The sequence below is a fragment of the Eptatretus burgeri genome, chromosome 11, assembly GCF_056783735.1.
Source record: "Eptatretus burgeri isolate ZD-2024b chromosome 11, Ebu_testis_v1, whole genome shotgun sequence".
NCBI classification, from domain to species: Eukaryota; Metazoa; Chordata; class Myxini; order Myxiniformes; family Myxinidae; genus Eptatretus; species Eptatretus burgeri.
This window is the reverse complement of record NC_140971.1, coordinates 76,038,279-76,061,376: the sequence shown is the minus strand read 5'-3', so window position 1 is coordinate 76,061,376 and position 23,098 is coordinate 76,038,279. Positions and strand designations below refer to the sequence as shown.

Genomic DNA, 23,098 nt, shown 5'->3' with positions numbered 1-23,098 from the left:
TTATCCCACATCTTCATGCGAGAGAATCCAAGCAGCCATCTCGGCCATGTGTATGTGCAATGTGTGCTGTGACATAGACTCCTCCGAATCGGTAAATTAAATAAACACAAGGCCTGTTTCCATAAAGTTCCCTCGGCCTATAAAAGCCACCACACTGAACAGTTGGCTCATCGGTTTTCCTGAAGTCGGCATCTCAAACCGCTGGGAATGCTGTAAATAGCCTGGGCTTTCTCTCAGGCTTACTCGAGAATTCCCACAATGCACGAGACACGCGCACTGAAAGCCGGTGACGATGGGTCGGCACGAACACAATGGCATCAAGAACAATGGGTTGTTTTTTTGTGGGAGCTACTCTTAACATTTCGGGCTTTGTATATGACGTCGCGTCCCTGGGGTTCTGCTAAGTGTCCGTGTTGAAGTAAACCAGCAAAGGTTGTATTTTTGGGTGTGCTGCTCATGTAACGTGGCTTTAAGCTAGTGTTTTAGCATACATCATCATGATTATTGCAAATTATTTTCAACATAATTAGCACTGTATTATATAGCTTTGTGTTTCTTGTGGACCTCCACCTTTGTTCCTTGGAACTCTTCCTGATCCTCCTTGGAACCGGTGAGAACTCCCCGATATGTTAAGCCTCTGTACATCAGATTTCACAGAAACTTTGAAGTAACAAATTTTACTGCGTTTAGCATCACGTTCTTTTTTCTTATACAATATGTAAAGCATCTGATTAATTTAATATTGTTAAATCAATACTGTGCATAAGGCATTAAGCAGTAATGTACTGTGCCAACATATTATAATGTCTCATTTTAATAAAATGAGAAAAAGAAGAAATTTCATCAATAAAAGTTAATAAAATATAACCAACCACACAGGTACAGGGGCTCGTTTCGAGCTGATCTTGCTGAGTCACAGCATTGTGCTGGACAATGATACAAGTGTAACTCCACGGGTACTGATGAAAGTATCAATCACACCAAAGACTTTTAAAATGGTATGTGCTCCTTCCTTGCTTGACGCTTGGTAGTAACCCTGGTGCAGGTTTTGATCGGCCTAATGGCCAACTCCTGCATTGCAGGTCCTTTTTAAGGAAACTGATATTTATATTTAAAATGAGAATGATCATCAACCAATAAGGAAGGACATGCACCAAGACCCCAAGAAACAAACATCCTCTTGTGTACACCAGGCATTAATGGTGACGATCCTTTTTATCCAAAGTCTAGGTTCATGGAAGGGCAAGGTGACAGAGAGTAGATAGTAGTGCACTGACAATGGGGCAGTGGCACAATAGGTGGATGCAACAAGGGTATGACCGAACATGAGTAATGAGTAGGAAAGAGAAGAGGAAAGGAAACATAGCAACCTGCAAGTAGATGGGAAGAGGTGGCTCTTCGAAACAGAGTGGAGGGGGAGGAGTTTAGGGAGGGTTAATAAAGATAGAAACTATCACTGATTAGGATGGAGGTCGTGAGGTTGTGGTGTACTGCCAACTTAAAGTCCTGGAAGGAATTGTGGGGTTGAACAGATGGAGGAAGGAGGTTCCACAAAGTAGGTGAAAAGAGCAATAATAGAATCATGGAGGTGACCAGTTAGCCTGAATTTGGGGATTTTCAAAACTAGGGGGTTTCTGAAAGAAGATGTGCAACTTGGGGAAACTGGGGATGGATGGAGGGATGAAAGAACAGATAGAACAAAACCTGAAGAGAGGTGGTAAAAATCAGATACCACCAATCTGCCTGGGATGAGAGAACAACAGGCCTCATGCTTCTGCTCCCTTGTGGGAGATGCCAATGTGTTGAGAGCTTCGAATCCCATAGTATCCTGGAGTGACGGGCATGCATTGGGGGGCACCAGCCCAAAGGAGAGAGCAGTAAAACTTATTTTAAAGACTTCAAAGAAATAGCAAGAAAACATTGAAAAAAAAAAAGCAAATTAATGAAGGAAACATGTCCTTATGTTAAAGCAGTGAAAATAAAAACAAAAAAAGAAATAATATTTTCTTTGGAAAAACACCTGAAAAAGAATAAGATAAACTAGAATGGCATTCGGTAGAACGCAACCCTCCACTAGACTGAACAGTTTACGTTTTGTATCCCATTGATAGGCCAGATATGGATCCGGACCTGAACCAAAATCAAATTGGCTTGTTCTTGTCATATATCCAACCCGTCCACCAAGCTTTGTAATAATCCATCCACAACGTTTTGATAAATCATGCCATATATCGTTTTTGGCTATACCTTTCATTCATGAAGAATCACTTTAAAAAAATTCTCATATCTGGATTTGGATCTTCACAAAAATCGAATCAATTCGTCCTTGTTCTACACACAAAATGTTCACCAAGTTTCGTCTGAATCTGTCCACAACTTTTTGAGATATCCTGCTCACAGACAGAGACAGACAAACAGACAGGGGTGAAAACATAACCTCTGTCCACCTGTAATAAAACAATTTGCCTCCATGGCAGGTTGGCCCATTTCACATTCCCATCTGAGCACTTAACTCAGGATGTTGTGAAAACAGGTTCAAATGCAACATTCTGTGTTAATTAACCACCACCTCAGGCCATCCCCCATCCCTACTCATGGTATTTTCTACCCCCAATAACCATTCCTAGCCCAACTAAATTACTTGCAGGTTACTCTTTCCTCTTCTTTCATCTTACCCCTCCCCCCCCCTTCTTCCCCTTGCCCCCTCCCACGTCACCTCACTCTTGTACGAGCCGAGATTTTGCATCCAATTAATTAATTAATTAATTAATAGATAAACGGATAATGTGAACCGAGTCTTTGTAAGCCATGTAAAAGCACACTCATGTCCTTGTTCTAGATGTGACATCATACAAGTTGCGCCATGAGCATTGGATCACCATAAAAATTCATGGAAAAATAAAAAGGAAAGAAGCAAACAGTACGTTACATTGAGGAATAATAAAATGAATCAATTAAATGAGCAAACAAACAAATAAATCAATCAATAAGGGGATTTTGGCCTTGCATGGAAGGGTCGTCAGCGTCACCGTGCCTGCAGTAATATCATGGCATCACAATTGTGGTTTCGCATCATCACGTGACTTTGCATCATGATGCAAACAAAGTCGCCGTCCCTCGCCACGTCCAATTAGCCAAGCATTTACACTCTGATTACCCATGCGATTGCACCAATCCATTCCTAAAACAGTTAATCATGACCTCAAATGCTAAGTGTGATTTGAAGGGACGCGGCAGAGGCGAGAGTTACTGGTTTTCATCTATCTGAAGCCACAAGTTAGGTGTGATGGCACGAGCTGGAGGGGCACATACCCTTCCACCACCCCAAGCACGCACATCCCTCCACTACCCAAAGTTTCTCCACAACCCTCCCTTCTGTCCTCTTCTGTACGTCCTTTCCCAACGTCTATCTGAATTTCATTTTTCTCACTTAATAGCACCCTCACCATTCCTCTACATCTTCTTGCACATGTAAGACGAAGAGGACTCTTTTCTGCAACCCCCTTTTCTCTTGAGTTCCTTGTTCTTCATGTACGCAGCATTATCGATTCCAGCTTTGCACTTGTATGGGAATAAATTCCCCATCTCCAAACTACATTAATTTTGAGAGTGCAATAACACTATCATTGCATTTACTGGGATCTCAAAAACGAAAGCGACCAAATAGGCCGTTTGCCCCACAATGGTGTCCAAATGCGTCGACATCATGGAGAGGAGAAGATTAAAGCTTTTGCGATGAAGTAAACCAAAGCGATCTCACCAATGTGCAGAGGAATTCTGAGATGGTTCCTCAAACACCATCAAGAACACATCTGTGGACAATTCCCGCTGTAGGTTTAAACCGTTTGTCCGACGCACGCACGCCATTCCCACGGGCAGTCTGCTCTTCCTCTTGCCGTCATCTTTGAGTGACTGGAGAAGAATTAGGAATTGAAAGGTGGGAATTTCAGAGTCCCAGATGTTTACCGTCTAAAAACTGGGAAAATCAAATTTTATCAAATTTACCTAAACACCCGTATTCCATTGCACAGTCCACCCAGATATAGCCTGTCGGAAATGTCCAAGCAGTGCAAAGCGACAGCAAAGGGTCATGACGGACATGGTATTGCCCCCAAATAAGAGACATGTGTCAAGATTCAACGCCGTGTGTCGGAACATATATCTGAAGCAACCATCGGCTTTTGACACGATCAGCACAATTTTTCTCCCAAACACCCACATTACAAACACAACATGCCTGCCGGCCATTTTGTCTCTTTACTCTCTGCCGCCTTGCCAGCTGGAGTGAGTTTTGACCGGACCTTGGCCTCCCTGCCGTTTCATAACCTGCTACATCTGTCCCGCCGACCGTGCTTCTCCGCATTCTGCGTCTTAACGCATTCGTGGCAAATCGCTGGAATCCGGACAACGGAAACGCAGAAAAGATGCCTCTCCACTCCTATATGGATCGCAGAATCTCCAGGGTCCATTCCTTCAATACGACTCCCCGTTCAATCGTACACCTGCACCAAGAGTCCATTTGGCCAGAGAGGCCATCAATGTTGAGACAAATGCTCTATCATCATGCGGTGCAGCTGCATGAAATCGTTATTTCTGACACCTCCGCTTCAGACAAAAGGGTCCTGGGGGTGGGTTCTTTTAGGCCTGAAGCGAAGAATGCAACCTCTTGATAAACACCATGAAGCTTGCTGCGCGAGCCTCATAAAGCCATACGCATGCTCCAAGAGCATGTACAGCACATGTAAATGGTTTGTGGTTCCACATCATTCGTTTGTGGTTACAATCGTGCGGTTGCAGTAGCATTGCGTATTATAAGCGCGCACTGCAATGCAGTGATACATCGGACAAAAGATTGTACCAAAGTGATTTCCCATTCCTTGTCATAGAAAGTTTAACGGCCTGGATATTGAGCAAGGTTGTGTTATCCTCAATTGCTCAAGGCACAGAATGGTGATGTGTCATTGACTGAAATGTGAAACTAAATATGATTTTGGAATTGCTGTGTACGCTCCATATGACTACACCCCCACTAAAGGTGAATGGTCACACTTATGGAGGAATAAATACATTGCCAACATCGATTACTGAAAATCAAACTTGGCTCCTGAAATTGTAACCCAGTTCAAGGAACAAACTTAAATGTCATAGCATGCTAACTGGCCCCTCCTCTTCCCCCCACCCCCTCAAATGTAATTCATTCATTCACTTTGTATGCAGCACGTGGCTGCTGGTTTGCATCATTGCTGGTAGTGCGGCTGTGCTACTGATGCAGTGCCCCCTGTAGATGAGAGCAGGGATTTGCAATTTGTTCATGGTGCCAGCTAGAACTCACCTACTCTTCACGAAGGACACCGTGGGATCTTTAACGCCCACCAATTAATGTCGGCAGATTAATTGGTTGAATAAAACCTTAGATAAATGATAGGTTCCTTTTTGGATCATTTTTTGCAAGGAAAATTTTTTTTGTCCCTTTGGATTGCGTTGGTGCTATTTGTTTGTGAAAGACAGAAAATTGACAAATTGTTTCCTTAGAGCATCTGCAAAATAGGCAGTTTGAAAACAATTGAGCAACAACCTAGATTTTTTGAGACCATTGTTTTTTGTGGGGGTGAGGGGAAGCCAGGAAGGAGGCGAATCATGTGCTCTGATCCACGTGTAAAACAACCGTATCAAATGAACTGCAGCAACATATAAATAGATCATGAGCTAATAATATAATAGTTACCCTATATTAACCTTCGTGATGAATACACACTCAACCGGATGAGTACACATTCATAAGCGTGATTGAAATGGAAAACTCCATGACATTCTATTTGGAAGCTGAACCCACAGACTGGAGTCTGTATTGGTGAGAGTGTGGCCTCACTTGGCCCGGGTTCGATTGAAAGTGACGGCTCGGGGCCACAGGCATGGCCGGCCCGCCGATCATGGATTATCGCACATGGTATTGTTTTGGGACGAACCGCCGTCTAACACGTTGCGGGCGGGAAATCTGTTTGCTATTCAAGCATAAACTAAATAACTGTGGACCTCACCAAATATCACCCACACTATGATGTACATGATGATGGATGATAATGATGATCAGAATATGTATGCAGGGCATAAAAAAATAAAACTCTATGAACGAGACTGCCAATACTCCAACATATGCCAAAAAAAACAATCAAATATATAATGAGGCATAATATATATTTTTTACATCCTACATATTATTATTATTATTTATATATTCTGTTGTTATAGCAATATTGAAAAAAAAAAGAATCTATGATGTGTCTTGAACTATAATAGATGAGAATCTCGTTCATACATTTTGAACACCCTCCACCCCTCCCACCCCCTTGGACCACCTCTCAACTTTAAACTCAAAAGAGGATGAGTTGAAGAAGACACAGAAGAAAAGATAAGTGAAAATGAGAAAAAAAATGTGATCATAATACTGTAAGCCGACTTGGAGCAAGCACATGGTGGAGAAATTACTCAATTCTTGTACAAAGGGATGAAAGTTAAAACAAATATTGGCAAAAATGTCGAATTTGCAACTTCATCGTCGCTCAAAGATTCATTCACCGCCCTCCTTTCTTTCTTCATCTGCCTTCCAACAGCCAATATCATGAAAGAGACAAAGAAAACCAGAAACACTACGAGAAAGTTTCCCAAACAACAGGCAGATGGATGTTTGGCTTCTCTACACCTATGAGTAGATCCAAATCAGAAGGCCCTCACACAAACTTCAAGAGGCTCCAGATGATTTGGGAGAAACGATCCTGGACCATTCTCCTTTACAGGTGTGAGAGGAAGAAATATTTCATGTATCACCACAATTATGGAAAGGAGATTACTCTGTACCATTAACTTTCAGCAGAATAGAAAGTGATAGGACCAGGGGCCATTGCCTAAGAGTAATATAAAGAAGAGGTGAGTTAAGATGGTAGTAAGGTAGGGGTCTTTTACTCAGAGAACATGTAATGCATGGAATGGCCTCCCTGGAAAAGCAGTGGCAGCAGAAACAGTAGAAAGGTTTATATTGGAATTAGATAGGTACTTTGAGGCATTGGAGATAGAAGGGTACAGGGATATTGTCAGGTCATGTGGGTAGCTTGAGGATGGATTGGTGATTGTGTACATCTGTTGGGTGAGGATCTCTTCAAAAGATACCGTGTGGTCACTGTTTGTGCATTCCTCGCCGGAAACCCGCCTTCGCCCACCCCCCAGCATCGAAGTGCAGGTAGTAGCTGCTTTTAAAATGGCACACTGTACAGTATTTGATGACGATAATAAAAAAATTTACTTTTTTGGGTCCTCGTGGAGGATCACTAAGTCTTACTCACGTTGTTCTTGTGGACTTTTTTGTTTCACAGCCTACAGTTTTCATCGAAACTTCCTGAAACTTGGCATATATATGTAAAAATACCCTGCGCAGACAGTAACCATCTCCGATTTTGAAAATTCCTCCTAGAAAAAAGTTATGACGTCAAAATATCTCCGCTAATGAAAATCGCCTAAAAATTATCTCCGAAACTAGGCAAGCTCTTTGAATTTTGCTTGCGGGAATCAAGCCGGGCATTAGCACAGATAATTCATCGCAAACCTGATACATCACAATGACGTCATATTCGTTTTTATGACGTAATCATTAAGAGGACGAGGATCTTAGCTCATTCAAACTTGTTTATTAATATTCTACTTTGTTACCTCTGCCCACCGAAGGTGGAAGGAGGCTATGTTTTCACCTGCCTGTCTGTCTGTTTGTTTGTCTGTTGGTTTGCAGGATATCTCATTAGGTTGTGGACGGATTCGGATGAAATTTGGTGGTGAGGTTGGGTGTGTGACAAGGAAGAATTGATTAGATTTTGGTGAAGATCTGGATACAGGTACGGATACTCGATTTTTTTAAAGTGATTCTTCACCATTGAGTGATAGCGCTAAAACAGATATCCAGTATAACACGACATCTCCAAAATTATGGATGGTTTCGGCCGAAATTTAGTGAATGAGTTGGTTAGGTGACAATAACAAGCCTATTAGATTTTGGTTTTGGTCCAGATGCAGATCCGTCCTACCAGTGGGATACAAAACGTAAACTAATCAGCCTGGTGGAGATATGTGCTCTGCCAAGTGCCCCTTTGTTAGATATGTGACGATAGATGCAGATGATTGATCTCAACAGACTTGGTGCCATTATAGTTGGAACATCTGCACTGAGTCTGGAAGATCGGTGGTTCGAACCTCGTTGGAGTTGTACCAAAGACTTTAAAAACAGTAAATGCTGCTTCCTTGCTTAATGCTCAACATTTAAAAGGATAGAGCATGGCCAAACAACCATAGGTTGGCAACCATTGTGCATGCTTTAATGAGCCTCATGGCCACCTCCTGCATCAAAGTTCCTTGTAAAGGAACCATATTTATATTTATTGTTAGACTGATAGAATAGCACAGAGGTAGAGCACTTGCCTTTGAGCCCTATGTTATGAGTTTGATTCCCAGTCTGACTCTAAACCAACACCGTGGTGCTTTGCAGGCAGGGCCTTGCATCAATGAATGTGCCGTTCTTTTGGAAGCTAGGAGTCAAATGTCCCATCTGCTGGCATTTGCTTCCGGACGCTAAAGATCACACTCAGCCTTTTGTGAAGAGCAAGTCATTATGTGCAAGTATCCAATACAATTTCCACATTTTTCTCCTGGACTTGCACTGAAAAGAATCATAAGCACAAACTCTTGCATGTGAGAATTGTGCTGATCAGATCGGGGTTGCATCATTAAGATTAATCCTGGACTAAAACTGCCACTTAAGAAGGTCCGTTGTTGATAAAGAGACTCGAAGATAGTCCATTGGTGACTTTCCACTGAGATCAAATTAGATGTACAGTAATTATATGTCTCAGTTTATTACCTCCACCACAAAAGGTGGATGGAGATTATGCTTTCACTTCACCCCGTCTGTCTGTCTGTCTGTCTGTCTGTCTGTCTGTCTGTCTGTGAGCTGGATATCTCAAAAAGTTAATGGATTCAGACGAAATTTGGTGGATAGGTTGGGTGTGAGACAAAAATGAATCGTTTAGATTTTGATGAAGATCCGGAACCGGACACTGGAATTAAAAAAAAAAATCTTCACCATTAAGAGATAGGACCAAAAAATGATATAAAGTATCATCATCACACTATTTTAAAGCCTTTATCCCTGAGCAAGGGTCAGCTTTTTGTGGGCTCCAATCATGGTACCCTTTCTTGTGGCAATGTTTTTTTACGGCCGGATGCCCTTCCTGACGCCAACCCTTTAGTCACCTTCGACCCTAAAGGGATAATTATCAGTATACTGGTGCTCATTTCGTCACCCTTTGGAAGGATAACAGGCTGAGTCAACCCCCCTGATGCTAACTCAGCGGCCAGCGGGGCTCAAACTCAGGACCCCAAGCCACGCCTTAACCACTAAGCCACACCAGGCTCATAAATTATATATAGTATGATGGCTCAAAAAGTTGTGGATGGATTCAGACAAAACTTGGTGGACAGGTTTAGTGTGTGACAGAAGAAATGATTCAATGTTGGTGAAGATCTGGAACTGGATCCAGATCCAAGAATTTTGAAAATTTATTCTTCAACATTGAGAGATAGGCTAAAAGCGATATGTAGCATGATATCTCAAAAAGTAGTGGAATGATTATGACAAAACTTGGTGGACGAGTTGGTTAGGTGAAAAGAACATGCTGATTAGAATTTGGTTAAGGTGCAGATCCAGATCCAATCTATCAGTCGGATACAAAATATAAACTGTTCAGCCTGACGGAAGTATGCGCTCTGCCGAGTGCCGTTCTAGTTCACACTTGCATTTATGTGTAAGGATAACATTGAAAAAAATAATTACTGTAGTCAGTTATATTGCCAATGTGTAGCGTATGTTTTGTTTTTCTGATAATCCCAAGAAGGTAATAGAAATGTCGAAGACTGAAGCTATAAAATGCCTGCTTGAAAAATATCCCCCCACCCCCCTCCCCTCCCCCCAAGGGATTGTTGTATATTTTGAAAGGTATCCTTCTCTATCTGTCTATGCTTTTCTTGAGAGCAGCACAAGGCTTTTGATTATGAAATTACATACTCCAATGTTGGAGCTGCCAAAGCTGAGTGTCGAGGCCTGCTACCTTCGCATCACAGGCAGGTTTATAGAATCTCTGTATTCTACCGCTTCCTTTTTGGTCTTACACCCTCTGCCCTTTCTTAGCTCTACCTCCCCCCCCCCAACCCCAGGTTTCTGCAGGACACACACAATCTGCCCACAACCTCTTCTTGTTCACTCCACAAAATCAAGGCTCACTTCTCACTTCCACTCATTTGTTCCTCTTTTCTCTCCCTCGTGGAATCAATTTCCCCAATCTGTTCAGTCCTATTATTCCCTCCAAGGCTTTAAGATAGTTATTCACCACTAACTCAGGTTATCCCACATCCATACTCATGATCTCCCCAAATTACCCCTACTCCCAAGCTATTGTGATCCCCCCCCTCCCTCACCTCTTTTAGTTTGTTAGTTATCGGTTGGTTTGTTCCTTTTCTGTTTCATCGCCACCTTCTCTTTCCTCTTCCTCTTCCTCTTCTGAGGCTGAAACATACACTATGGCTGAAAAGTTGGACTTGTAAGCCTATTTTATTCTTTGACAATGCCTTCAAGTTAGGTTGACCTGTAATTTGACTCATCTGCACCTGTGGTTAATGAGACGGGTGAACCTAGGTTAGAACGCTGTTGCTGTACGAGTTGCCCGTTGGCTACTAATGTCCTTGTAATTTGTGTACAAGATACACAAATGTCTTTGTCCTGCACGTAATTTATGTACAAGCACCTCCGTAAGCCTTAGATCACTGTTATTATATGTGTGTGTGTATATATATATGTATATACATATATACATATATACATATATATTGTTGTGGGCCGGGGGTCGGTGGCGAGAATGACCACTAGGTGGGGAAAGCTTGCGTCGTCTCCCACCAAACTCCCCGGAATTGTAGGCCGTCGCTCGGATAACTCTGCGAGCCGGCAGGTCGTTTAACCGACCGTTGTCGCCAATATTTAGACCGCATAGCATAGGGTCTATTTGTCTATAACCAATTTACCTAATTAGCTACGCGATTTTGACTACCGGGGAAACCACGCCATCGGCACATCTTACTCGAACCGGGTCACTCTATCGACTGCGGTAGAGTTCCAACTACCGACTACCAACTCCGGTTCGGGTGCAGCCGAGCGGAAACTGCCAAAGCCGTGCCGGCTGGAATGAACGGATTATCGGTGATAAAACCCCGCCTAAACTCACATCCGAACCATGCTGGACCAATTCAAGAAGGGACGGAAACAAACTGGGAACATTTCTAACAAGTTTTATTTACAGTAAATGAAGACACAAAGCAAGACTTAACGCGAATACGCAAGAAGTATTTACAATGATCCAAAAACACTTATTCAGTTCTACTTAAAGACCCGGTTAAAATAGGTTTACCATATCCCTGTGTTGTAAGAGGCGACCAGGGTTGTGTCAGGAAGGGCATCTGTCGTAAAACATGTGCCAAATCACTATGCGGATCATACGGATGATCCGCTATGGCGACCCCTAATGGGAGCAGCCGAAAGAAGAAGAAGAAGAGTTCTACTTAAAGACGGGCCCACACGCAGAAACACACACAAATGAAAAGAAACCCAGAGTTCTTCATTGGACCCTCGCAGCTGAGGAGAGAGACAAGCTGGGGGTCAGAGTTTGGATGGGTACTTGGCCATCGGAGAAAGGGGGTACTCCTTGCTGCGGCAACTGACAATGGTCGTTGGTTTGGTCCCCGGTCGCACGTGTGGGACTCGAGGTTCGTGGCGGAGCTCGGGTGGTGAGTAGCCAGGGTCCACGGAGGGGGTGAGGGTCGCTCTTTCCTTCCTTGTAGAGGGCCAGCAGAGACACGTTCGCCACCTCGACGACCTTCTGCTCAACCCTCGTGACAGCAAAAACCCTCCAAAACTCTCCAAAAACTCTCCAAGACCCCAAAAAGACCCCTCCAAAAACTCCCCAAGAACCCAAAAAGACCCCTGCCTCAGAGAGTACTCGGGAATTTATCGACCTCCCTCAGCGGGGAGGGGCCTTGGTGAACACACCTCGCTGTCCGGCTTTGATTGGACAGGGTCCCACGGCATACCTTTCCGGGGGGGGCCTTGGCCCCTACCGGGAAACCCCAGCCACTCTTCCACGTGGGTTCATACTTGATGAGTAACAGTATCAACGCTGCAACGGCCCCTGCTGGGAAACCCCAGCCACTCTTCCACGCGGGTTCATACTTGACGAGTAACAGTATCAACGCTGCAAAGGTTGTCGTGAAAGAATTACAATGTTCGTGGGAGCCGAGGAACTGGAACCGCGAGATCTTGCCTTGGCACGTCAGGGTGCGAGAAGGCAGCTGGTTGGTGGTGGATCGTGATGGGCCGAGGGGTCATGCAGATGGGATGGTTGTTAGATTGCTTGTTGGAGAGTTCGTTGGATGTAAAGATTTAATAACCTAACTAAAAAGAAATCGCAACGCACGCCTTTGATTCTCCCACTAGACAAAAGGAAAGGGATCTGACCACACACATACTTAACGACATAACTGGCTTTTGGGACATCTATATGTTGAATGCTTATGGTTTCCAGATCCGTAACAATATATACAAATACATTTACACAGTAAACCCGAGTAGTCTGCTTGGATTACGTTCCTCTAAACTTCCGTGAGCTGTGAAATTGCGAATGGTGAACAGTTTATAACATGCAAGTCAATGAGATACGTTCCAGCCTCCGAAAACAAGACTAAAAATCATAAATAAATAATGATTAAAAAAAAGACATTAAATTGAAAAATAGGAACAATTGAGATAAGATAAAATACCACACCTCACCAACCGCTAAGCAGCCAGAAGACAATGATGTGGCGGTGCAGCATATGCAGGAAGACGCAGAATGTAAATTTTCAAATTGTTATATTTTCCGATGATACGGTACAATTATAATTAAACATATAATGTTAAATGAAGGAAAATATTGTTATCCAAACATTGAAAGTGTTAAAATACTTAAGAAATATGAATGAGTTCAGGGTGGGTGGGGTATATTTTGTCTGCGGTGGGAGGATGTTCCTGGAAGAGATAGAAGGCAAATATTTATATTTTCCGGCAATGCAGTCGTTATGTTTCAACAGATAATGTTAAATGAAGGAAAATATTGTTATCCAAGCATTGAAAGTGGAAAAAAAAAACTTATGAAAACCTCAGGAGTTTGAGGTGGGAGGAGTTCATTTTTTCCATGGATACGTGGAAGTATCGACATGAACGGAGAGAAAGTGTGTCCAAAAGGTGACTGCAGATACGCGAAATCACGGACGGCGAGGGTTGACCATATATATATATATATATATATATATATATATATATATATATATATATATATATATATATATGTATATATATATATACACACACACACACACACACACACACACACACACACACACACACACACACACACACACACACACACACACACACACAAACACACACACAAACACACACACACACACACACACACACATCAGCACACCTCCTAACTGTTACGGTGAGCATCACCGTGGATTACGTCTCACATGGTAAAACCGCATAATCCGCACAGAACAGCCATCCATCTGCCCACCTAGACAATTGTTCCTGCTAATGCAAACCATTCAACCAGAAGGCACGTGATATAGTTACGCATCTGGAACCCATCGCACACAACAGCCAGAGTCCTTATAGATCAGTTATATCGGTAAGTATGTGTCTCTAGTTAGGGTCCCGTCCCTTGTTTAATGGGTAATTAAGTGTACGTGTGCTGCGAAGTTGTTTTATAGTCAGGTCTTTAAATCCTTAGATCCGACAAACCAACCACCCTGCCATTCCCAATCACAACTCCTCCACTGAACTAGCGCTTTACCAGGCTCCCCTTGCTGTTCAGTTGGAGCGAACAGCGCGTTCCCATTCATAACTCCTCTACTGAAGTAGCATTTTACCAGGCTCCCCTTGCTGTTCAGTTGGAGTTTTCACAGCGCGTCAACACACCTGATCCCTGTCCAATCAGGAGCGAACAGCGCGTCAACACACCAGATCCCTGTCCAACCAAGCGTGGACAGAGTGTCCGACACCGAGGCTCCACCCCGCTCAGTGAGTGGATAAAAAGACCAGGCTCCCTTTGGAGTGTGTGTTCGGGTTCATGTTTGTGTTGGCGTTGGAGCCTGGTTGTGTGTCGGAGCCTGAGGAGAATCACTTGCATCGCCTGCCTCTCCGCCTCCTCACTTGTTTTTGCTGCCCGGATCGTGCTGGCGTCTGCCGCTCCACTCCTGGTGCCTTCATCCTTGACGCCACATGAAAGCTGCGGGTTTGAGTCCTGCCACCGAGCCAGATCGTCGAAGACCGCACGAGGCTTACAGGTCCAAGCACAAGCTCTGGCCTCCAGCTCACCTTTCCTCAAGCTGGAAGCCTTCAATAAAGACCCGACGGGGTCCGTTTCTTTTGGGTGTGTGTCTGTGTGTGGGCCCCGTCTCTTAAGTAGAATTGTCAAATGCTGTTGCTCACTGTATATCGCCTGCCTGATATTCGGATAACTCTGCCCTTACATGCTTCCTGCCCCGATTATTATTGTAATAAATTTCCCTGTTGATGAATGTCCCAGCTCGTTCCGTCATTTCTTTATTGGCTTAGCATGGTGCGTGTTGAGAAATAGCGAGGCAGTAAGTTGTTCATTTGGACCGACGGGCCTTGGTAACCATCCGCTCGGGTTACACACGGTTCGGGCACGGTAACGGCTCGTTCCGCTCGAGGTCCGCCGAGAATGTGAATCCCCCAGTAGCTTTGCCGCGTGGGTACTTAGGTATATTGAAGTTTGGCAATTGACCCTATCCCACGCGGTCAAATTAATTATTGGCAATTCATGGTCCTGTAAGGGACCCGTGCCTTTCGGACTTATCCGAGAGTTATGACCTAAATTCTGGGTGTTCGGTGGAGATGACTCTACTCACCACCGATACCCGGCCCCACAACAATATGACCGGCGGGAAAATCGAAACATCAGGAGTGTGACGAGCACTCCACTGATCCCCATTGGATAACTGTCCACACCAAAGCATCGCCTCCAACACAGAGGCTTCGGCCCGGTGCTTCTGTCAAAGAGACAAAGATTACATGGTCATCTTCAGTTAAACATCAAACAGAACCACCGATCTGGATTTCAAGCTTATTTGTCTTCATCAGGATGGTATACCGATAAATATATAACCAATGATGTCAAAGAGGTGACACTGGTTGATTGGTTTGCATTAGCAGGAACAATTGTCTGTGTTGGAGGAGACACTTTGGTGTGGACTGTTGTCCAATGGGGATCAGCGGAGTGCTCGTCACACTCCACATGTTTCAATTTTCCCAGTGGTCACATCACGTGCCTTCTGGTTGAATGGTTTGCATCAGCAGGAACAATTGTCTGGGTGGCAGAAGGATGGTTGTTCTGTGCGGATTATGTGGTTTTACCATGTGAGACATAATCCGCAGCGATGCTCACCATAACAGTCAGGAGGTGTGTCTAATGTATAAACGATGAATGTGGTCATCACCAAATTTGTTGTTTATACATGAGTACTGCTCATGACTGGAACCAGCGGGACGACGCTTATCCCCATTCAAAAATATTGCTACAACTTTGACTTCCTGACATTTCTGTGCGTTTTTGACCCATCTTCCTTTTCAGGGTTTGGTGGTGTTATCATGGTTTTTATTCCCTGGGATTTTTAGCTCCATAGCTAAACTATGCCATTGACAGTGAAGCAGAAGACAAAAGTGGTGGCTCTGTGGTATGAGACTAAATCATATGTAGACACCTGCCAGAGGTTCTGCCGGGAATGAGACCTCAGAACACGTAATGGACCTACAAATTGTGCCATTCAACGTATTGTGAAATATTTTGAGCACAAGGGTGTAGTGCACAACCAGAGCAAGGACAACAGTGGCAGGCCAGCATCAGTAACCAAGAGCCAAGCAAACATCAACACCATGTGGGATTCTGCAGTGGACAGTCCCAAGATGTCCCACTGCCGGTGCTCCTGGGAGCTCGGCATCAAACCAACATCAGTCTGGCATATCCTCACGAAGCTTTTCCCATATATAATCTCTATGAGGCATTAACTGAGTCAAGATGACATGAGAAGGAAATTTGACATGCGCAAATGCCTCAGTGACAGGATGGAGCGTTACCCAAACTTGATCAACCTGATCTGGTTCAGTGATGAAGCCCATTTCCACTTGAACGGTGCCATCAACAACCACAACACCATTTTCTGGGGGGCAGAACCACCTGAGGAGATCACTGGGAGGTACGTGAAAGGGCCTAATTCTTCTGCACATTCAATGCCAGATGGGGATTGCTAGGGCCTTACTCGTTTGAGAATGACAACTGCAGGATGGTGACGATCAATGGTGAGCACGACCAGGCCATGCTCCAGAAGTTCCATAATGATCTTGCCCAAAATGTCACCCCAAACCAGCTTAGCATGACCTGGTTTATGCAGGATGGTGCACCCCCACATATTGTTGTGGGGCCGGGTATCGGCGGCGAGCACGGCCGCTAGGGGGAGCAGTAGAGTCGGCTCCACCGAACACCCGAAATTCAGATCGTTACCCTCAGATAAGTCCAAAAGGCACGGGTCCCTTACAGGACCGTGAATAGTCAATAATTCGTCCGCGTAGAATAGGGTTAATTGCAAACTTCAATATACCTAAGTATCTACGTGGCAAAGCTACCGGGGAATTCACACCCTCCGCAGGCCTCGAGCGGAACAAGCCGTTATCGTGCTCGAACCGTGCGTAACCCGAGCGGATGGTTATCAACACCCGTCGGTCCAAATGCACAATTTACCGTTTCCCAATTTCCCAACATGCACCGTGCTAAGCCAATGAAAGAAGCACAGAAACGAGCTGGTACATTCAACAAGAGGGGATTTATTTAAAATGGGGGGAAGGGAACACGAAAAGAGCAGAGTTATCCAACTATATTCCAATGTACAATAACGCAAGCACTTAACGATGCGACTGAGAGACGGGCCTGCACTCAGACACACACGCAAAGAAATGGACCCCGTCGGGTCTTTATTCGGCTCTCCAGCCGAGGAGGATAGTTCGGCTGGGAGTCAGGATGGCTGGCTACCTGGCCGCGAGTGCACGGCTGGTCGTCCAGCCCTTCCCGGAGCTCCGGTCGCCAAAGGACGGACCAGGGCAGCCGAATCCAGAGGAGGCGAGACGAGGTGATCTCCCTTGATAAAAAATCGTCGACTGCTCGCTGTAACGCGCAAGACGAGACACCTCCGAAGCGCGGGATGCAGTCCGCCACAAACCCAGGCAGACGCGTGTCGAGACACATGGGACGAAATCTCCTCACGCTCGTCCCGACAACCACTCACTTTACTTTTGGAGGGAGGGGCCTCTTCTCCTGGCCACTCGGCCTCCTCATTGGTCGCACCCATCGTGCGATTCCTTGGCTGTCTCCCATTGGACGGCCCACGGTAGGCGGGGCAACTCCCACCCTCCTGGGTGGAGTCCCGATCGGAGGCGTTTGTAGCTCCGCCTACCTCCTCATCTCTGACTACGTGCGTAATGGTGATGGTGTTGAGTGGGAGACGGGGCGGGTGAGATGCTGCTCCTTGCCGATTGAGGGACGCCATGCCTATGTTAGACTCCGCCCACGCGCACGCTCACTGGCGAGCGAAGAATGCCGCGAGCAGAGTGTTGTGAAAGTGAAGATGTAAAAAATCCTATCTATAAAATAACCCACAGCGCTTGTACACTTAATTCCCATTAGACACAGGGGATGGATTCTAACTAGAAACACATACTTACCAATATAACTGATCTATAGGGACTCTGGCTGTTATGTGCAGTAAGCTTCCAAATTCGTAACAATATAGCTGGTGACATCGCTTTTCTGCGGCAGCTCTTCAGAAAAAACCTCGTTGCCCTGAATACTGCTCATGACTGGGCACCCCAGAGCTCAGACTTGAACCCTCTGGACTACTGATTCTGAGGGGCTGCCAAGGGCTCTGTCTATGCCAACCACCCTCCCACACTGGATGGTCTGAAGCAGGTGGTGTGAGATTACCTCCAGGCAGTGCCACATGAGAACTACAGGAAAGTTGGACAGAAATTTGGAGTCAGGATCAATGCCTGTCTGAACCGTGGATGGGACACACTTCGACGTCAATTGCAAGGATTTTGCGCAAATGCGAATTTCAGACCTTGGGCTCTCACGAACTCTAGTAGTGACTAACTGCAATAGCGATCAACAATAGAAAATACCATGTCTTTTTTAGCTTTCAAGAAATGCTTAATTCATGTTCCTGAGGTTTCTGTTTCTTTGAAAACAAACATTTAAAGTTGCATCACTCTTTTTAAAAAACCATGTGTGTGTGTGTATATATATATATATATATATATATATGTATATATACTGTATATAACTATATATATATATATATATATATATATACATATATATATATATGTATATATAATGTATATATAATGTATATATATATAAATAATATCTGAGTGAACCATAAAGCAATACAAGCGCTATGTCGGTAAAGGCTGGCAGCTGATTGAAAGAAAAAAATGAAAAGAAAAATAAATTAAACGTTTCATTTGCCGCCTGTCCTGCGTCTGAGCCATTTGAGCAATTTTATGAGCAATTTTAACGGCTTCTGACGTCAAATTTTCTTTTCTCTAGTGATCAAAGGCTCACGGAGGAGCTTGCACACACATTGCAAGTATAGGAGGACAAGGACACGAGTAGAGAATGGAGAAGTCAAGACAGAATATGGGATTTGAAAGTGGGATCCCAACATCACAAGTTACGTACTCAGATGGGAACGCAAAACAGGTGAAATAATAGTTGATTAACCTAACCTTCCATTTTATGTGCAGGTGCATGGTGGCTGTGCGAGTGAATATAGCTATTCTAGGTGTTCATAAAAGTGCTAACAGGTGGTGGTAAAGCTGTAACGCATGGGTCAAATAACCCTTTCTTGCGCTTGTTTGTTTTCATATTAAAATCCTCGTAACAAGATCCTTCATGGTGAACCCACAACTTCCTCATGGTACTGAGTTTCCACAATCAACACCCTAATGGCAGAAAATGGAACATCGAGCCGGTGAACCGATCCTCTCTAATTAAAATGTACGCATCAAAGCCACTCCGTTTCACGCTTCATTGCCATGCAAGATGCTCATAATGTTAATGCAAATTAAGTCGAGGCCATGTGTAATGACATCATCATTTCGCATTTCATTGCGCAAGTATTCCAGGTCACACATTTGATACATCTGCCCTCATATTTTGGTATGTGGGATCGCACAGCACAATAGCGTGCAGGTAGCAGTTTAAAAGCTTATCAAAAAGTTCGGTCGTTCCAAAAATTTGTTGGAAAAAAATTATTTCAATTTAATATTCCTTTTCGGTAAAACATAAGCACAGAAGTTCGCAATAAAAATTATCGCGATCATAAAACACATGATTAAAATGGTATGAAAAAGGAATTTTATTTGGAAAAAAAAAACGCTCATAAACTTCTTTATGTGTTCATTTAAACTTCAGTCGAAACTTTTGGATCACTCTTCGAATGTGAATACATTTTGTGAGTGAGGGTCAGGTGAGGGCGCAGTACATGACGGGCCAGGTGAATGCGCAAGCAGTAGCGAGTTCCGTACAACGGTGGATAAGCATTTGATAGTTAATGTGAGTGATGCAGGGATTTTGAGTGCAAATTCAAGTCATTGATGTAACGAGATCAGCTCGGTTCTGTCTCATGAGTGTGCAATGATTTGGACGATTTGATGTGTTCGCTAATGTCGAGTGAAGCAACTTGTGAAATAGCTTATCAGTACGTTATGAGTTGTGTAGCAAGTGCACAAGGTATTTGATCTTATACAGAGAGATCCAGATGCAGAATATGCGAGTGCATGGGGTAAGTATTTGATATAGATATATATATATATATATATATATATATATATATATATATATATATATATATATATATATATATATATATATATATATATATATATATATATATATACACATGTACACACACACCAAGCAACAACTCGGGTACATCCTACGTGCATACATAATAAATATAAGCTTTATATATTTGATGAAGTGTGTTGTAGTTGCATTATTTAAGCAACTAAAAAACTGAAGTACGTCAAGAATTAGTGATTAGAATGAGCTTTTTTAAATTTTACAGCTGCAGTAATTTTTACTGTAAATACTTCAAAAGTTATAAAATAAAACAAGGAAGGAAAGGGGGGGGCAGTGTTCACGTTGCTGAGCAACCAGTTTGAGTGTAAGCTCCATTGTATTGGGTCACGTGACCCGCTGTGAGCAGAGTGAGCCTGCACGGGCTGACTATTATTTGTGGATATTTTCGTTAACAGAAAATTTCCGACGGTTTTGTGATTTTTCCTGGGATATTGGCATTGAGTTGCAGCAGTTTGCAAAATTTCAGCCTTCTACTCCACCGACAAGGTGCTAAACATATCAGTGAGTGAGTGAGTGAGTGGGTGGAAAGAGCTTCATATTTTAGATACCTCAAATGTCTATGGAGTAAAGCTATTTCATTCCATAAACAACTCATATAGCTGTACAAGTACAGGAAGCCTTCTACACAAACACGAGTTATGGAGTGTGAGTGTGCAGCACGTGCTGCAATGAGTGCAGTAAGATGACGTGTCAAAAAACATTGTTCGATCATTTCCGCTCGGGGAGCCGTTCCATCCGATCACAATGTACCTATAAATCAAAGTACATTTCATGTACGATCCGTACAGCATGGGTTTTATACAAACGGTATACGAGTCGAGCGTGCATGCCATATAAAGACAGCACCTGTAAAACGTTTTGACAAGCCAAGAACTAGTTTGGATGTTTGTGAATGAGGAAAAATGTCATTCATTCCCATCATTTGCCCTCGAGCAAGCGAAATGGATGTAACGATTGTTTGCAAACTGCATGCCAATTTATGACGTCACAACCTCGATTGTAAATGAGATAAAAACCAAGGTAGATTTATTGGGCAAATTGCGTGCATTCCAAAAGGTTTTGTCGCACGAGTATCTTTGAACCCTTTGTTTGCTGCCGCGAGCTTTAAATCCCAATACACTAATACTGAATTGCTGCAGTAAACAGTTGCTCACTTCCACTATACCTGTTGGGACTTCTCAGTCCGTGGAGCAGGTAGTCAACACGGATAATTCGCAAAAGATTGCAGCATTTCATTTATGGTGAGATCGTACCCGGGTGAGTGCAGCGAGTGTGCATCGCACGTCGTCACGCGTCACACATGAGCGGTGTTGCGAGAACGCAATGTAGTTGGTAACTTGGTAACTTGATAAGATAAGCATTTCCAATGGTATGGCCAACGGTCTCGATATTTGAAAACAAGGTCAGGTGTGCACCTATTAGGATACTTTAGTGGAATTTCTGAGTTATGTACAAGGTATAACATGTGTCTATGGAATGCCCGAGTAACTACGACTGCAGAATATTTGCGCGGGCCATCGAGTTGACACTTGGACACCACGTTTGAGAGGGATGGAGAGTGTGCACCATAATCGAGTGCGACCGTGAGTGCGAGGCACACCTTTTGCAACCATGCCGTGTTGTTCTTTGCTGCCGCCTCCAGGCGACCGAGTCGCTCGACGGTGCTGCCCGCAGGTCGACCCAAAGCGTCCTGCCGTGAAGCAGCTCTGCTCTGGCCGGCACGGCAGCTGTCCAGGTCTGGCAGCACAAACGTGTACGTGCAGGACCCGTGCTCCACCCGGTGGTAGCGTCGCGCGGTGGGATCTTCATCCTCCCGGGGGGACGTCGGGGCTCTGGGACCCGCTCCCTGCACCTCGATTCCGGCCAGCATCACGCGAGGCACCAGCACCAGCACCAGCACCAGCACGGATCCCGCCGCCCGCAACACCTCCATCATCCCCTGGGCTCTCGGCTCCCTGCGCACTCTCTCACCGTCGAAAGGATCAGCGCGCGGCACGGAGGGAACGCGCCAAGACCCCACGAGGGGTCGCACGGGGGAACGAGTGTGTGACGCTCATTGCGCACGGGTTGACGCGGGAATTGCTGGACCTCCGCAGACTTGTGAGCTGGAAAAGCTCTAGCGGTTAAAGTGCGGCATTTGTCCGTGTCACTATGTCTGTTTGCCTGTCTATCTCCTTTCCTTTGAACCCAGGCCAGCGTCCAGCTCTACCGAGCTGACCCACTCCACGCCAACATCATCTGCCTTAATGGCTATCCGAGCCGGCAATCTTTCGCGCTCACCACGCCCACCTATCCAATCAGCGCGCAGGAACAGGTGAGCCGACCCCACCTCTTTTGTTCGTGAACCAATCAGCAGGCCGCGATCGTCTCAGGAGGCGCGTCCTCAAAGTTCATTTCTGACAAACAGTTTTCGGATTTTGAGCAAGTTTTTGACTTCGTTTTTCTCGGCATATTTCCAACGTTTGCATAAGCTATCGTTTGGGAGGGGGTGTTGAGGGAGTGGGAGGGGTTGAGGGGGGGAGGGGGAGGGGAGCGGAGGGTTGTTTGGAATCAATGGGAGACCAAGTTAAAACTTTTGAAAACAATATTTCAAAAGCGGATTATTTGTTTTCTTTCATTAGCGCACTGAGGGCCAGAGAGTACATCTAACCTTTACCCAAAACGCAGCGCACACATAATGTAGTAATAGGTGGTTCGATTCCCACTGAAGGTCCCGCTTGTGTCCCGCTGTTTCCCCGTGGAACGCGTCATGACAAACCCGCGGTTAAAATGAAAACGTTTGTCCAGCGGCGGCTTTTGTTCCTTTAACTCCTCCCAAAAATATATATATGATCTTTTAAAAAGTTTGTGCGACTTGGCTTCGAGCCTCCTTTGTACCGAGAAGATTCCTTCCCACATCCCAAGGGTCATCGTGAAGGTTGTACATGGTCGGGGTGAACTTTGGGGTTGTTCGCACGGAGTTTCGTCCAAACATT

General features: G+C 44.5%; 1 protein-coding gene across 1 annotated transcript in view; it reads right to left on the bottom strand.

Annotated features, from left to right (window-relative positions):
- Window positions 1–22,375, bottom strand: part of LOC147017416 (angiopoietin-2-like) — a 145,435-nt gene extending 123,060 nt beyond the window's left edge. Inside the window, exon 1 of the mRNA XM_085847063.1 lies at window positions 21,724–22,375. Coding sequence (XP_085703189.1) covers window positions 21,724–22,059 — 336 coding nt within the window. The 5' untranslated portion in view covers window positions 22,060–22,375. The remainder of the gene's footprint in view (window positions 1–21,723) is intronic.
- Between the last annotated feature and the right edge of the window lie 723 nt (window positions 22,376–23,098).